At 45.8% G+C, this 17,088-nt stretch overlaps 1 protein-coding gene across 2 annotated transcripts in view; it reads left to right on the top strand.

Moving 5' to 3' along the window:
• The window catches only part of TRERF1 (transcriptional regulating factor 1), a 675,896-nt gene that overhangs the window by 521,593 nt on the left and 137,215 nt on the right, over window positions 1-17,088 (top strand). For both annotated transcript variants that reach the window (XM_069233961.1, XM_069233962.1), the window contains exon 12: window positions 296-371. In XM_069233961.1, coding sequence (XP_069090062.1) covers window positions 296-371 — 76 coding nt within the window. The remainder of the gene's footprint in view (window positions 1-295; window positions 372-17,088) is intronic.

Raw genomic sequence — 17,088 nt, 5'->3', positions numbered from 1 at the left:
CATTTTATTTGAATTGCAAATGGCTTCTTTCACAAAGCAGGACTAAAAGCCTCAATACCCAAATGGATTAACCAAAAAGTAAAGTCTCTGCCCTTCCAAATCAGTGTTAGTCTGCAGTATCTTAAAAGTACCTTTAACTTAGCAACAACAAAAACTCACAATACCAAAAAAGCCTTAAAGTATTGGATTTGGCTTTGCATTGATGGAGTGTTCGTGCCTGGTTCATTTGGACTCTATTACTACTATTTGCTACTGCACAGATGTTAAAGTTTTAGTTCTTTTTTATGTCTTACAGAGTGCCTTGGAAATGCTGCTGTTGAAGAATAAATGTCGATCTAAAAGCCATCCTTTAGCAAATTATCATTATGCTGGTAGGTAACTACAGTTACTTGTGGTTAATCTTCTGTCACACATGAGCCTTGCTGACTGAGACCTTTATTCATTTTTTCAGTAATTGAATTGCTTTGAACATTTTAGTTTGGATATGGGTGTTACTACTTTGATATCCATTCAAAAGGTCTGGAATCTGTGTGTGGTTAGGAGTAAAGAATATGTCACTTGCCTTCTGTATTGCATTTTCTGGTGGATACTGTATCTCACTGAGGATTCCGCACTCACACTCTCCTCTGTATTCTTTGGCGTGGCCTTCTAAGTGTTAGTTAGTTACCATATTAGATTTTTCACACTGTCATAGTTTTCAGTCTACCACTGGTGCCCCATGTCTGAATTGAGTGTGCAGTGATGGTGCATATATAGGGCTCTGCACTGTAGGAGGCTGGCCTGGCCTGTAGTGGGTACCTAAGGTACTTACACCTTATACCAGGTCCAGTTATCCCTTATTAGTGAAATGTAGGCAGTGTTTAGCAGCTTAAGCTGTATAGGGGTAGCTGTAGCAGAGCAGCCAAGGCTGAATTAGTAGACATGCAAAGCTGCTGCAATACCACTATTGTTACACAATACCTATACACAACAAAAGACAATACTTAGGCGGTCATTCTGACCGCGGCGGGCGGCAGTCGCCGCCCGCCAAGCGATTCCCGCCGAAAGACCGCGGCGGTCATTCTGGCTTTCCCACTGGGCCGGCGGGCGACCGCCGAAAGTCCGCCCGCCAGCCCAGCGGGAAACACCCTTCTCACGAGGACGCCGGCTCAGAATGGAGCCGGCGGAGTGGGAAGGTGCGACGGGTGCAGTTGCACCCGTCGCGAATTTCAGTGCCTGCAAAGCAGACACTGAAATTCTTCGTGGGGCCCTCTTACGGGGGCCCCTGCAGTGCCCATGCCATTGGCATGGGCACTGCAGGGGCCCCCAGTGGCCCCGCGGCACCCCCTACCGCCATCCTGTTCCTGGCGGGAGAACCGCCAGGAACCGGATGGCGGTAGGGGGTGTCAGAATCCCCATGGCGGCGGAGCGCGCTCAGCCGCCATGGAGGATTCTCAAGGGCAGCGGGAAGTCGGCGGTACACCGCGACTTTCCGTTTCTGGCCGCGGCTGAACCGCCGCGGTCAGAATGCCCAGCGGTGCACCGCCAGCCTGTTGACGGTGCTACCGCCGACCTCCGCCATGGCGGTAATTACCGCCAGGGTCAGAATGACCCCCTTAGTGTTACCAAACATAAAGGTACTTTATTATAGTGACACAAGACCAAAAATATCTCAGAGGCAATACTCCTACTGGAGGTAAGTATTATACAGAATATATACACTAGTAACCAAAATCAGGTAAGTAAACAGTCATAGAATAGTGCAAACAGTAGAAAATACAATAGATTGCAATAGGCCTAGGGGCAACACAACCCATATACTAAAATAGTGGAATGCGAATGTCTAATTCCCCCCAGGCAGGTTTAGTGTGTAGAGGGGTGCTGGGAGTGTAGGAAAACACCAAAGGTAAGTAAAGTACCCCACCCCAGAGCCCAGGAAAGCAAGAGTAAAATACAGCAAGTTTCCTCAGAACAGACTGCAAGTCGTGATGAAGAATTATGCAAGAACCAAGCAAGACTGCAAGCAACCAAAGATGGATTCCTGGACCTGAAGACCTGTGGAGAAAGGGGACCAAGTCCAGAAGTCAAAGAAGAGTCCACGAAGAACAGGAATGCACCAAAGAAGATAGCTGCAGGTTCCTGCTTGGTGCATGAAATGTCCCACGTCGAGTTGTTGGGTGGAGGCTGTTTGCGTCGCTGGATTCCGCCAACAAGACCTGGTTCACGCAGGTACGTGGTTTGCGTCAAAGAGGAGCAGCCTGGACCCAGGAGGGACCTGGGGGTCTCAACTCGGACTGAGGAGACTGAGGGGGCTCTCAGCACTACAGAGAGCCCTCAGAAGACCAGGCAGCGCCCACAGGAGTCCCAGGGCACGGGGCAAAGGAGTTGCAAAGTGCGGTCGTCACAGCACTATACTGGAGGATCCCACACCGTCGGAGAACAACTCAGAGAGCTGTGCGTTGCAGGATGGAGTACTGGGGACCTGGGCTACGCTGTGAACAAAGAACACTTGGAAGAAGTGCACAGAAGCCCAAGGAGCTGCAGAAGATGTGGTGCACTTGGGTACTGTCGCTGCACGGGGAGGCAAGCTCTTACCTTCTCCAAATTTGGACAGCTGGACCTTTGGACAGTCAGGAGAGGAGTCCCAGAGTACATGTTGTCGTCACAGAAAGGTGCCTGCTGAAGCAGGGAAGTGACTCTGTCACTCCAGGGGAGATTCCTTCAGTTCTTCTGGTGCAGGGTGAAGACAGGCAGTCCTCAGAGCGTGTACACCTTGGAAACTTGCAGTTGCTGGCTGGAGCTGAAGTTGCAGGTCATAGGAGTCTTCCTGGATACTTTGTTGCAGTTATTGCAGTTCCAGCAGTTCCTGGAGCAGTCTGTGGTTGATCCGACGGTCAGAAGCTGAAGCAGAGGTTACAGAGGAGACCCTAAATAGCCCAGAGAGGGGGGTTGGCACCTACCCAGGTATACACGTATCAGGAAGGGTCTCTGACGTCACCTGCTGGCACTGGCCACTCAGAGGTCTCCAGAGGGTTCCCCACACCTTGGAATCCAAGATGGCTAACGCTAGGGACACTCTGGAGGACCTCTGGGCACCACCCCTGGGGTGGTGATGGACAGAGGAGTGGTCACTCCCCTTTCCTTTGTCCCGTTTCGTGCCAGAGCAGGGACTGGAGGTCCCTGAACCGGTGTAGACTGGATTATGCAAGGAGGGCACCGTTTGTGCCCTTCAAAGCATTTCCAGAGGCTCTGGGAGGATACCCCTCCCATTCTGTAACACCTATTTTCAATGGGAGCGGGTGTAACACCCTCTCCTAAAGGAAATGCATTGTTCCGCGTTTAAAACCTGTCTGTGAGGTGGCAGCAGCTGGGGCTTCAGTGGAAACCTCAGAGAGCTGGTTTGGCAGTACTGAGGGTCCATGGTGGAGCCCCCAGGGAGCATGGAATCGGCCCCCAATACCAGATTTGGATTGGGGGTTCAATTACACAATCTTAGACACCTCACATGCCCATATTCGAAGTTATCATTGTGAAGCTACATATATATTTATTTACATATATGTAGTGTACGCTTATAATTGTGCCCCCGCTCTCACGAAGTCGGGGGAATTTGCCCTGGACAACGTTGGGGCACCTTTGCTTGTGCAAGGGTGCCCTCACACACAGTAACTTTGCACCTAGCCTTCAGTAAATGAAGGTTAGACATATAGGTGACTTATAAGTTACCTGGTGCAGTGAAAAATGGCTGTGAAATAGTGTGTGCACTATTTCACTCAGGCTGCAGTGGCATTCCTGATGAAAGGTTTGTATGAGCTCCTTATGGGTAGCAAAAGAAATGCAGCAGCCCATAAGGATCTCATGGAACCCCAATGCCCTGGGTACCTAGGTACCATATACTATGGACTTATAAGGGGTCCAGTGTGCCAATCACATTTGGAATATGGAGTCACTAAACTATAAGAACGAGCATAAGCACTGGAGTTCTGGTGAGCAGAACTTCAGTGACACAGTCAAGCATACTGACAACACACATAGGCCACACACTAGGAGCACTGGGGTCCTGGCTAGCAGGCTAGTAGTCTCCCAGTGAGACAGTAAAAGCTCACTGACAAATAGGTTTCAAACTATGAGCACTGGGGTCCTGACTAGCAGGATCCCAGTGAGACAGTAAAAACAGACTGACAACCACTGACAAACAGGCAAAAAATGCGGGTAACCATGCTAGAAAGAGGCTACTTTCTCACATGCACTACCACTTAAGTAAGTAGGATGAGGTCATTGTGCAGTTCCAAGATGCCACCTACTGTGGCACTGTAGTGATTGCTGGAGAAACCTCTAACTCCAGTCTGGGACCTGGACAAATTCAAAAGATGGGGAATCTGCAGTTCATTTGGTAGCCACCAGAAATAGCATTGCTAAAGGTAAGTAACTCACTCTTTTAGCCTCAAAATGGTGTGTTCAGCTTTGCGAAGTGAAGTTTCAATGCTCCTTTACCATGACTAGATTCCTGCAATCCTTTCTTCAGCTAGTTATCTGGTGAGTATGCTCTGCATGAAGGCATGCTGTAATCTATATTTAAAGATCATAGAATACTTAATGTATCCCTTATTTCAGAGTCATTAGGTATACCAGGACTCAATAGGATTTTAAATAAATACATTCTGTTGCCATGGGGTATGTTTGAGGAGTGTATTTGTCTCCTCCCTCAATGAACCCCTAGTTGTAGGCATGGCATCTAGGGGCGGATTTAATAGCCCCTAGTGCTTCCTTGCGCCACATTAGAGTCATTTTTTTTATGTTACAGTACATTGCGCCACTTTGTAACCCTGTGTTCTACATTCTGCTTGCGCCAGGCATAATGTATGCAAAGGGGATGTTCCCCCATTAGGGGGGGGAGACAAAATGGCTCAAAGACGTCTAAAAGATTTCTCTGTGTCATTTTTTAGGGCATTTTTTACGCCTGCTCAGAGCAGGCACTAAAAAGAGGCACCCCATTATTTAAAATGGGTCTCAGTGGGCTTTGCAGGGTTAGCGTCAACATTTTTTATGCTAATCCTGCAAAGTTCCAGACTAGCATCAAAAATTCATACACTAGTTTCCTAAATACCGCCATGGTGTGCTGTATCTTAGATACAGAGCACACATTGTGGCATTAGGGGGCCGGTAAGGGGCGCAAGAAGAGTGGCGCTGCACTCAGTGCAACATCACTTTTCCTAAATCAGGCTGTTATTGTCTTTCTGGCAATCTTTAGGAACTGGATAAGCTCCAGCAGTTCTGTGTATGCGAGGTTCTGTCGAAGGATGATGCTACTCTAGTTGCAGATACTTTTTCTGCAGTGAACAGGCTGTGCAACTATTTGTCAAATCGCTCCAGTGTGGTGGCAACTTCCTTCATAGCACTTGAGAGATCCATTTGTTTGCGCTAGTTTTTAGAAATAGGCCTGTTCATTATGTTTTGGATGGCCTGTGCAAGAGACTAAAGTATGAGGGAGGAGTGAGCCACAGCGGTAGCAATGCTTTTGTTTTTTTACTCTGTTTTGAGTATTGGATTTCACTCAGGTTGGCCCTGTGGTAAAAATGACGGGGCTATCTCCTGTAAAGGAGTAGGTGATTGTTTTCATTCTATGTTTTCATAAATAACTTTCATAGTAACATTGACATAGTTTATGTGACTAATCTGTTTGGGCGAATTGAGAGGGTGAACTGAAGCTGTGCTTCCTCTCTTTTGCTACTTAGTTTGTTTTGCAGGTAATCATTTATTTGTGCAGCTGTACTTCAGTGCCTATATGATTCTATAATTGGGTGATTAATCAGTCTTACAAATGGCTTTAATTTTCTATGTTTGTGAAGGTTTGAGATAACTTGATCAAACCAATAATTGTTTAAAAACCCCTAACAGATGTCATGGTAGAGCTACAACAATAGTAAGATGATACAATTAAGCTGTCTTAGTACATTGCTTTGTAGGCAGGAGATATTTTTGTGATCTGTAATAGTGCTGGTTGCATAGGCCTCTTCATATAGAGTATCAGCATAGAAGTTTGGTCAGCAGCATTTTCAGGAAGCAGACTTACCAACTCCTTATAGCATCCTAGACAAGTGAGCTCCCATTTTTTCATGGTAAATTATTTTAATTCACCTGGATACTTGATAGAGTTGCGATACACCTGTTGTATTCTCGGCTGAGATAAACCAGCTTATTCCACCAATAATATTAAAATACATAAACAAAAGGTACGGGGAAATATTAAACATGTGTGACATTTACTAAAGTCATACATGTACAGAGTTCATAAGTTACTGCATCTCTCTGACTTCATCTTTTACTCAGAAGGATTTCTCCACTGTGTATATGACACAGGTACCCTCAGATTTTGCTCTGATGATTGCAGGTGGTGGCAGTAATTACTGCATAAACAATACTAATACCATTTTTCTGAATGCTGATAATTTATACCAAGTCCTCTTGTTTGTATCAAAACCAGAGAGATGTTTTTGTGTGTACTTATGTTTAAAGGTATGTGCCATGGAAGGCCACACCTCTTTCTCTTGACTCGTGCCCTCTCTCATTGTCGTTATTTTGGATAGAACAAGGGATTCAGCTGTTGTCTGTCCCGGCTTGGCAGCTGTCATGAGAAGCCCAACTGTACTTCTCCACCCTAAGCATTGTTGTCTCAGGTTACACAAGTTGTTTGAGCTGAGCGATATTAGGTAGGACCAAATGAATGTTTCATTTTTGCCCTGACCTAGTTCCTTTGGAAGGGCCCCCCTTAATATGTGCAGTGAGTAGCTTGAAGAAAGCACCAATCACCTCCTATGTCCTTAAGGAGGTTCTTGGTACAGGAAGCCAAAGTGCTATCTAGATATTTTTCCAATGAAAGAAACCTACCTCTCCACAACAGAGTTATAGACTTATTAAGGGATACAAAGAATTTCCTGAAACCTAATTTACAGCCATATGAAGGAACACTTTTCCAGTCTAGTACTGATAGGCATTCCAAAAACACTTGCAGCTTGAGGGCCTTGCCAGCGCCTGTAGTCAGTGCATTGCACTCAGGGATGTCTTCATTGCCATGTTAGAGAATAGTTTGCACTAGAAGGAGATTTTGTATCACAAGATGAAAGCCATTCCTGAATCATTTTAGGCTCTGTTTAACAAGACAAAAACACTGTTCAAATTACGGACCATTTTGTCATCACCTACTGGCTTTAGCCACCTCTTGCATTGTGACCTCCTGAAGATTCATTGATACCTTTCAAGAGCCCCTTGAAGTCCACTTGAATTTGAACTACTGAGTGGTCTATTTACATTTGAATCAGATGTTAAGCAAACATGCCCATGAACGTTAGTACCCACCAGCGGTATTCTTCTGAAACACATTAAAATCGGCTTCCAACTAGAGTTTGTTCAGCTCTGTTCATCCTCAAAGAAAGTTACAGCAGAAAGGGCTATTTTAATGGGAACAAACGTTGAACAACAGGTGAAAGAAAACACTGTCTAAAGTCTGCTGAGTATAAAAGGAAAACATTGACCAAAAGATCATTCATGCCACCAACTAAGTAGCTTGGAGAACTTGGGTGAGATGATCCAGTAATACACAACATCATTGCTAGGAAAACCACTTTCCATCTAGAATTGCTCAATTCCTTTTATACAGTCTTGCTCAGACTGAGCACCTCCTTCCTCTAGGAAATACCATTGCAGCCAGTTATCTTAGCTGGCTTTATTAGGTATTGAACAACTTTATAATAGCTTCCAGCATTAACAGGCGTCTGTCAAAGTGGCATTTGATTATGGGCATTAAAAAATTATCTATGGAGCTTGACATTACCTCACAGAATGTATTCTATAGAAAGCAATTAATCTCCATCACGATTCTTAGAAAATAAAATAACCCTAAATATCGTTGTTACACTCTGTCCAGATATGTGTCATCAGAACTCAAGGGGTCGTGTATCTCAGAAGTAGGATTGTGAAGGGGTTGTGGATCTCGAACATAGGATTGCTTAGTTCGAAAATTAAGGGCCTGACTTAAAGTTCAGCAGACAGGTTACTTGGTAACAAATGTAACATATGTCCTGTCTGCTGTATTACAAGTGCCACGGGCTATAATGCACTTGTAATACGGCAGACAGTTTCATCACTTTTGTGACCGTGTATCTGTATCTCATCAGCCAAACACTAAATGAACCCTTGAAAAACATCTGTTTATTGATCAGATGTTCCAGGGACAAGACCTTCTTGGTGTTGGTTTGTAGTAGCCAGTTAATTTCAGTCCGTTTCTCTCGGCCTTTCAGCCGAGAGACATTACTAGAAGATTAGATAAATTCAGGCATTCCGAATTTGAGTATTAACATTAAAAAATCACATACCAGACTCTGAAACCTCTTCAATGTATTTGAACAGGAACACAGGTCAACAGGAAGCAAGCTCCCATCCTACTATTAGTCTTAAAACATCAAAGACTGAAATTTGGCTAAATCAAGGTTGGTGGTCCTTATTATCAGAACTTTTTTCTCCTTATTTGAATCAAAGTAGTGTATCTGTCCTGGTAATATGTTCAGCCATTGATCACTGTCTGGCTGACATTTTGAATTTAAAAATTGCTTATTCAGAATTCTTCTGCAGTTTGATTATTCTATGTCACCTACCCGTATTTTAAAATATTTCCTACATTTATGCTGTATCATCTTCATTCACTCCCACTCTCTGTTCAGAACCATTCAGTCTGCCACATATTAGATCTGATAGAGGCTTCTAGCTGCAAGTTCCGTTGCAGTTCCTATAGAAGCTACCCAGGCGCGCTGTCAGTTCTTTTCTTTCCACTCCAGCAAGCACTGATCTCACGAGAGCTACCCCTTGTTGAATTCTTTTTTTAGATCACCCCTTGTGTGTCAAGGGTTGTCGTCTAGGACGACTGGTTTCGCGCCTCGCAGATCCTGTCATCAAGCGATGTCCGTGATATATCGACACCTCATGTGCTTGTGGTGTCTGGAGTACGCTCACGATCCGAAGTCGTACTCAGAGTGCCGGGTCCTGCATCAGAAGGCTTTGAGGGAGCGGTCCCTAAAGCTGACGGTGGCCTGGAACACAACTCCACACAGGTCGAGGTCTTAGTCAAGAGTAAGGTCCCAGGAACAGTCGCAGAGTATGAATTCATCTTCGTCCCACTCAGAGTCTTCAGGGTGAACTGGTAAGTCGAGCCACAAGAAAAGAATTAAGGGGTCGAAGAGCTCTTGGATTCTCCTCTTCTGTCAGTCGAAGCAACGACGGAGTGTCATCATTCTAGACCTCATTCTTCTGAACCTGCACCTGGGCCAGAAGTCGGAACGACCCCTGTCCAACTGAAATAATTTTATGAGTCCATGCTCCTCAGTTTTGGGCACTCAGACCCTGCAGGAGTGCCTACAGGCCCCACGGGGTTAGATGGGGACCCAACGTGTTCCCTACTGGCAGCTTCTGCCTCAGCGCCAATGGGCTCTCAGGAATCCAGTCCTGAATCCAGACAGGTGCTTGTCATACCACCTTGATCTTCCTCGCGCTGGTCCAGATGCTGACGCTTCTGGTATCATCGCCGACACAGAGCTGAATAGGCGTCGCCTGACTCCGCGGCCAGCAGGAGCGTTTCCTCTTTGTTCAGATCCTGAGCCCTATTCTGGTGGACTAGGTCTTGGGGAAGTATGAGAGGGGTCAATGGACCGTTTAGAATACCAGCCATATGAAGAAAAAATGGACTGGCGTCAGGACTTGGGTGAAGCCAGTGGTCTGGACACATCACCAGATACTGGTATGCTTTTGCCCCCTACCATGGCTATGGTGATGAGGAGGGCAGTTGAGATCTTGGACCTTCTGCTACCCTCAATGGCCGTCGAGACTAATCTCTTGACAGAGGAGCTGCAACCAGGAGCATCCACCTCTGAATCCCTGCTTCGTTCAATGATGCCCTCACAGATGTCCAAACCCAGCACAGGGACGCCTGTGAATAGGACGATTGCCTGCCACCATCGCACCGCACCCGGGGTTCTAAGTTTCCTGGCACAACACCACACCCCACCCCTGAGAGCTTGGTAGTCTAATCTTCTACTTCCCATGGTGCGTTCCCTACCTCCCCCTGGATAGGGAATTCAAGAGGTTGGATTCATTTAGGAAGAAGATGTTTTCTTACACCAACCTTGCATTGCGGTCTGTGAATACTGCATGCCTTTTGGGCCGTTATTCCCACATGCTTTGGGGTACATTTGCGCAAGTGCTGCCACAGGTCCTGGAGGAAGCCTGGGCTGTACTTTCTTAGGCTGTTGCCGACGGGAAAGACACAGCAAAGTTCACAATCTTTTGTGGACTAGGCAATGTCAGTTCGCTAGATAGAGTAGTTTCTATGACAGTAGCCCAGAGGCACCACACCTGACCGAGGATGTCTGGCTTTTCAGGGGATGTCCAAGCTTCCCTGATAGACATGTACTTCAATGGTACCCGTCTCTTCAGAGGCAAGGCAGATTTGGTGCTCGAGCGCTACAAGAATTCTCATAATATGGCCAAGTCCTTGGGCTTTGCATTGCATCCCCCAATCTGCCATTTGCTCCTTTTGTGGCTATGGAAGGGGCTACCAATTGCGCCAGGTCTCATCCAGCCACTAAGCTGTGCATGCTGCCCAGCCTCTACGTGGCCAAGGGCATGGCACCCACCAACTTCATGGATCAGGTGGCCAGCGGTCTGGGTGGTTCTCCGCCTCCCCTCTGCAGCAGCCTTTAAACACTCCTAGTCTGCCTTTTCCCCACAAAGGACACCCAGTTGGTGGCAGGATTCGCCATCATCTTCCCCATTGGCAGTCCATTAATTCAGACAGGTGGGTGTTGCAAATAGTCTGAAGGGGCTACTCCCTCCCCTCCGGCACTACCCCTTCATCCATGCCACTGTCTTATGACTGGATGACGGAGGATCATTTATCCCTTCTCCACAAGGAAGTTGTGGCTCTTTCGGCCAAAGGAGCGAGAGAGAGGGTTCTGGTGCCAGAAGTAGGCTGATTGCAATTCCCACTACTTTCTGGTCCCCAAAAAGGACAAGGGTCTTCGCCCTATCTTAGACCTAAGAGCCTTCAATCTCTTCCTCAAGAAGGAGAAGTTCAAGATGCTCACGTTGGCTCAGGTCTTGTCTGCCCTGGACCTGGGAGACTTCATGGTAGTGTTGGACTTGAAGGATACTTATTTTCACATCCCTGTCCTACCTGCCCAAAGACGTTACTTGAGGTTCATGATACGCCACAAGCACTTTCAGTTCACTCTGCTCCCCTTTAGCCTTACCAGCGCCCCTGGAGTGTTCACCAAGGTGATGGCATTGGTTGCAGCTTATCTGCAGAGATCAGGGGTATCAGTTTTCCCCTATCTCTATAACTGGCTGTTGAAGGCAAGCTCGCCCCAAGCTGTGTTAGTGATTGGTTACAAAACTTATTTTTGCTGATTGCTTATCCTGTTGACTCATTGCTCAACAACTCAAAAACATATTGTTAGACCTGTCAGCCTTAGATTGTTCTCTCCCCAAACTGCTTGCCTGTTTACTCTTCTTTTAGCTGATTCTTTTTGTTGGCCTTAGGACTATGAGCACTTTACCACTGCTGACCAGTGTTTAGGTACATATGCTTCTCACCTACCTCATGGTAACATTGGTTTATCCACAATTGGGATATTTAATTTATCCGTAAGTCCCTAGTAGTGAGCACTGCCTGCGCCCAGGGCCTGTAAATGAAATGCTATTATTGGGCCTGCTTGCAGCACTGCTTGTGCCACCCACACATGTAGCCCCTTAAAAATGTCTCAGGCCTGCCGCTGCAGAGCCTGTATGTGTAGGTTTTCTTCCATGTTGACTTGCCAGTGAAAACCCTTGACAAGCCTTAAAACTCCCCTTTTATTACACATAAGCTACCCCTATGGTAGGTCCTAGGTAGCACATATGGCAGGGTGCTGTGTAAGTAAAAGGTAGGACATGTACTTTTAAGCTTTGCATGTCCTGGTCATGAAAAACACCTAAATACATTTTCACTACTGTGAGGCCTACTCCTGTCATCAGTTTACATTGGGAATTCCTTATTACACTTTTAAGCTGTAATTCCTGATTGAGAAGGAGTGGCTCTGTCATGTATCATATAATTGAAATGGTAATGATACATTCTCCTTGCTGGCAAAGTTGGATTTAACATTACTATTTTAGAAATGCCACTTTTAGAAAGTTGGTATTTCTCTGCTCTTAAAGCTCTGTATGGCTGTAGCCTGTCCCAGTACACGTCTGAGGTAGGTGACAGCTTGAACTTGTTATTCCCTTTCAGTACAGACACTCAAAAGAAAGTTAGGTGTGTCTGAGTGCCCATATTCAATCTGATGGCTTATCCTTGGCAGGATAGGAGGGAGTAGTCGACGCACCTGAATGGGCAGTGTCCTGGCCCCACACAAATGGCTGATTACCCCCTGAAGTGAGTCTGGAGCCGAGCTCGGAAGAAAGGACCTCTGTGCACTGTAAATACCCTTTTATGAAGTCACTCCCACTTTAAATGCACAACTAGGTATAAGTACTGGGTCTCTGACTCCACCAAATCAGGCACTTTGGGACCTGTTAAGAACCCCTGTCAGAAGGACTGCAGTGCTGCTACAAGGACTGTCACGCTGCTGGACTGCTGCTCTGGAAGAACTGCTTTTCTGCTGTGCTGCCCGGCTGTTCTCTGACCCTGCTTGGGGAGAGCAGGATTCTGCCTGGAACCCAGAGTTATCTCCAAGGGCTTGATGATTTGCCTCCTCTTTCTTGAAACTCTGAGATATAAATGTTTCATCACCTGCTCCTGTGTCTGGCCCATTGAAAGTGGACCTAGGTACTTGCTTGATTTGAACCAACACATCTGCTGGGAGCAGAACAGATGTATCTTTGATTTTGTGGGAGCAGAATGGGTGCATTGATTCGGAATCAGCAGTTCACCTAAAGAACCAACGCATCTGAATCGCCACTGCAGTGTGGGTAGATAGACACATCCCCTTGACTGGTTGGAGAACTCCAGCGCATCATCAACAGAACCAACACTTCTTGGCTTGCCTCATCGTCTTCGAAACCAACGCATCGCCTCCACTGCTTGAAGAAAATCGATGCATCACCTCAGCTACGGGATTGACAGTGATGTATCACTCGGCTGCACCCCACCTCTCGCTGGTGTGACCAGGATCAAGGTACTGTGTTCAGCAGGCCTGTATGGCTCCTGTATCCGGCTGGTTTCTGTATGTGCTCTACCCTACCTTCTCCCCCATGCTGCACATCTTTGATCACTCCTAATGAACTGATTGAGGTCGCTGAGATTTCTCCTGATAACATGTCCACATGATGGGGGTACACTGCTCAAGAATGCCTGATACAATAAGTGGCAAAGCACCATAGGAAGATAGGCAGCAGCACCTCCCATGTGTTGTGCAAACTAGGTTTTGACTATGTGACTAGATTGAGTATGTTGTGGTCCTCCCATGGTGCTTCACATAAGAGACAAGATCTATACTAGTTACAATGAGCCTGTTCCACACTTTAAGTGCAATTTGTTAAAAGTTGCATTATGCATCAATTATCTTAGCAGTGTCCTGAGATCAAAAATCTAAGTAGCCATCATGCTGGTTGGCACCTGGAAACTACTTTTGTAGAAATTTGAAATGCATATGTTTGTGATTCACAGTACAATAAACGCATTTTTGTTCATTTTGACCAGCTAGCACAATGAAGTCATTAGTGTAACTCCTCTATCTTTTGCTCACCTCTATCGTTACTTCACATACTATACTGTCCATTCATTCTAGAGTACCCTAAAGAGGTTTTTTACTTGGTGCTCACTATCTATCACTTGCAGTGTGATCTCAAGAACCAAACTCATTTCTTGGACAAATGTTGGGCTATACTAGCCATCACATGTGCATCTTGGTAAGCATATATTTTATTTAAATGGAGCAGATTTATATGAGTCCTCTAATGTTCTAAACATTTAATAACCAAACAAGTCCGATCTATGTCCAACACAAGCACCGTAAACATGGTGCATTCCTGTGAGGAAAAATAGCAAGCTTCATTCCATAACATGCTTCCATTTAATGAGCTTCTCATCTGTTCCCATACCTTCAATAATTTCTTGGTCATTGTTAGAAATGGGGTCTTTGGTTGGCAGTCAGGTTACTCCCTGCCCAAGCAAGGACACTCACGCTAGTCAGGGTAAAGGAGAATTACCCTCAGCTAACCCCTGCTCACCCCCTTGGTAGCTTGGCACGGGCAGGCTGGCTTAACTTCAGAGTGCTAGGTGTAAAGTATTTGTACCAACACACACAGTAACTTAATGAATACACTACAAAATGACACAACACAGGTTTAGAAAAATAGAAAATATTTATCTAAACAAAACAAGACCAAAAATGACAAAAAATGTACAATACACAAGTCAAGTTATTAATTAAAAAGCAGAAAGAGTCTTCATGTCCTTTTAAACACAACGCTAACTCTGTTAGTGTGAAAATGTACCTGGGTTGCATCAAAATAACCCGCACAGGCGAGTGTGCATTGAAAAAGGTAAGCAGTGCGTCAATTTCTCACCTGCAAGCGAGATTGTGCATCGTTTCTCCTTCCCCGGTCCGATCAGTGTGCGTCATTTCTTTCCCTGCAGGAGAGAGAAGCGTCGATCTGGACAAAGCACCTTGGGTCCGGGCAGACTTGCGTTGTTTTTCCGCGCCCAGCGATGTTGCATCATTGCAGCCTCCGTCAGAGATGTTGAGCATAATTTCTCCAGCCGTGTGCGTCGATTTCAGCCTACAAGCCGGCGGCGCGTCGTTCTTTTAGCCGCTCTCGGAGATTGCAACGGAAATTTACCCACTCGGCGCACAGCGATCTGTGCGTGGATTTTCAACCTTGCTCCACCAGCTTCATCTGACAAGGCTCCAGGAACTGGATAGGGCACCACTTGGCAGGGCAGAAGTCTCAGCAGTGGCTCCAGGTGCTGGCAGAGAGAAGTGTTTGCTGTCCCTGAGACTTCAACAACAGGAGTCAGGATCAGTTTCAAGCCCTTGGAGAGTTCTTTACAAGCGGGAAGGCACACAAAGTCCAGTCTTTGTCCTCTTGCACAGGATAGCTCCCCAAAGCACAGTCACAGACAGGGCAGCTCTTCTTCCTCAGCTCTTCAGCTCTTCTCCAGGCAGAGGTTCCTTTTGGTTTCCAGAAGTGATCTAAAGTCTGTGGTTTTGGGTGCCTTTCTTATACCCATTTTGCCCTTTGAAGTAGGCTTACTTCAAAGAAAAGTCTCTCTTGTTTGTGAAATCCTACCTTGCCCAGGCCAGGCCCCAGACACACACCAGGGGGTTGGAGACTGCATTGTGTGAGGGCAGGCACAGCCCTTTCAGGTGTGAGTAACCATTCCTCCCCTCCCTCCTAGCACAGATGGCTCATCAGGATATGCAGGCTACACCCCATCTCCCTTTGTGTCACTGTCTAGAGAGAGGTGCAACCAGCCCAACTGTCAAACTGACCCAGACAGGGAATCCACAAACAGGCAGGGTCACAAAATGGTTTAAGTAAAAAAATGTTCACTTTCTAAAAGTGGCATTTTCAAACACACAATCCTAAAATCAACTTTACTAAAAGATGTATTTTTAAATTGTGAGCTCAGAGACCCCAAATTCCACATGTCTATCCGCAACAGTGAAAACCGAATTTGGCAGTATTTCACTGCCAGGACATAGAAAACACATTAGTATATGTTCTACCTTAAACATACACTGCACCCTGCCCCTGGGTCTACCTAGGGCCTACCTTAGGGGTGCCTTACATGTAAGAAAAGGGAAGGTTTAAGTCGAATTGGCAGTTTCAAACTGAACACACAGACACTGCATTGGCAGGTCTGAGATATGATTACAGGGCTACTAATGTGGGTGGCACAACCAGTGCTGTAGGCCCACTATTAGCATTTGATTTACAGGCCCTGGGTACCACTAGTGCACTGTACTAGGGATTTACCAGTAAATCAAATGTGCCAATCATGGATGAACCAATTACATACACATTTTGTATTGGAGCACTTGCACTTTAGCACTGGTTAGCAGTGGTAAAGTGCCCAGAGTAACAAAAACAGCATAATCAGAGTCCAGCACACATCAACAACCTTGGGAACAGAAGCAAAAAGTTAAGGGAGACCATGCCAAGGATGAAAAGTCTAACAGTCATGATAGGTATCTTAGCATCTGTGTCCATCATCCAAAATGCTAGTATCTTAAAATCTAATACTCTACCAATCTAGGCTTCTATTTTCTGAGCCATAGTGTCTCAGATGGCTCTGAATCACACAGCCAATGATTGAAGTTGCAAAGCCCGGTGTACAATATAACATTTTGGGTACTCATCTTCTTTGATATCTGAGCTCCATAACATTATATTGAACCACTCATGCAATCATTGAGTGTACTATCCAGTTTTTAAAAACGCAGTCCTCATACAACAGTTTTTGCAGTATTGCCATTTTATCTGCAGATACTCAACCTATCAGTGATAGTGGGATTTTTAACACTTTTGGTCAATGTAGTTTGCAATGGATATTCCATTAAAGCAGAGGGTGACGTAAATACCCATATGCTTAAAATCATCTGTCGTCAACAACAGTGGGCAAATCATGTCACTCTGTATTACTTTCCTTACAAATAGCACTTGGGCCTGCAGTTTTTCTCATGCAAATTATGCCAGGTGATACCTGTAGACAATTGTGCTGTCGCGTAGGCTCTCATTATTCTAATGAGACTACTGGATTTTGAGCGGCAGAATCGCCCGCGGTGTGGGAGACTAAGTCTAACCCACTGCGGGTGACACCTGCCGCTCCAATCCGGGTTTTGCTACAGCTACAGCTAACTAGCAGTGCCTCATTTCTACCCAAGGATAGGGATGACTGGGCAGCCGAGGGCATGACATACTTGGCTTCTCAGGGAAGTCGTGGTCACTCAGGTCTCATCTGTTTCTCTCATTTATAATTCAGTCTCATAAATAAATGACAAACAGAAGCAGTATATGTTTCAATAATGAGTTTAATAAAACAACTGCATCTTATATAGCAAAGCGTGAGCCGCAATA

Source organism: Pleurodeles waltl, chromosome 5 (genome assembly GCF_031143425.1).
Source record: "Pleurodeles waltl isolate 20211129_DDA chromosome 5, aPleWal1.hap1.20221129, whole genome shotgun sequence".
In the NCBI taxonomy this organism is placed as follows: domain Eukaryota; kingdom Metazoa; phylum Chordata; class Amphibia; order Caudata; family Salamandridae; genus Pleurodeles; species Pleurodeles waltl.
The sequence above is the reverse complement of the archived record's forward strand: the minus strand, read 5'-3'. Positions and strand labels throughout refer to the sequence as shown.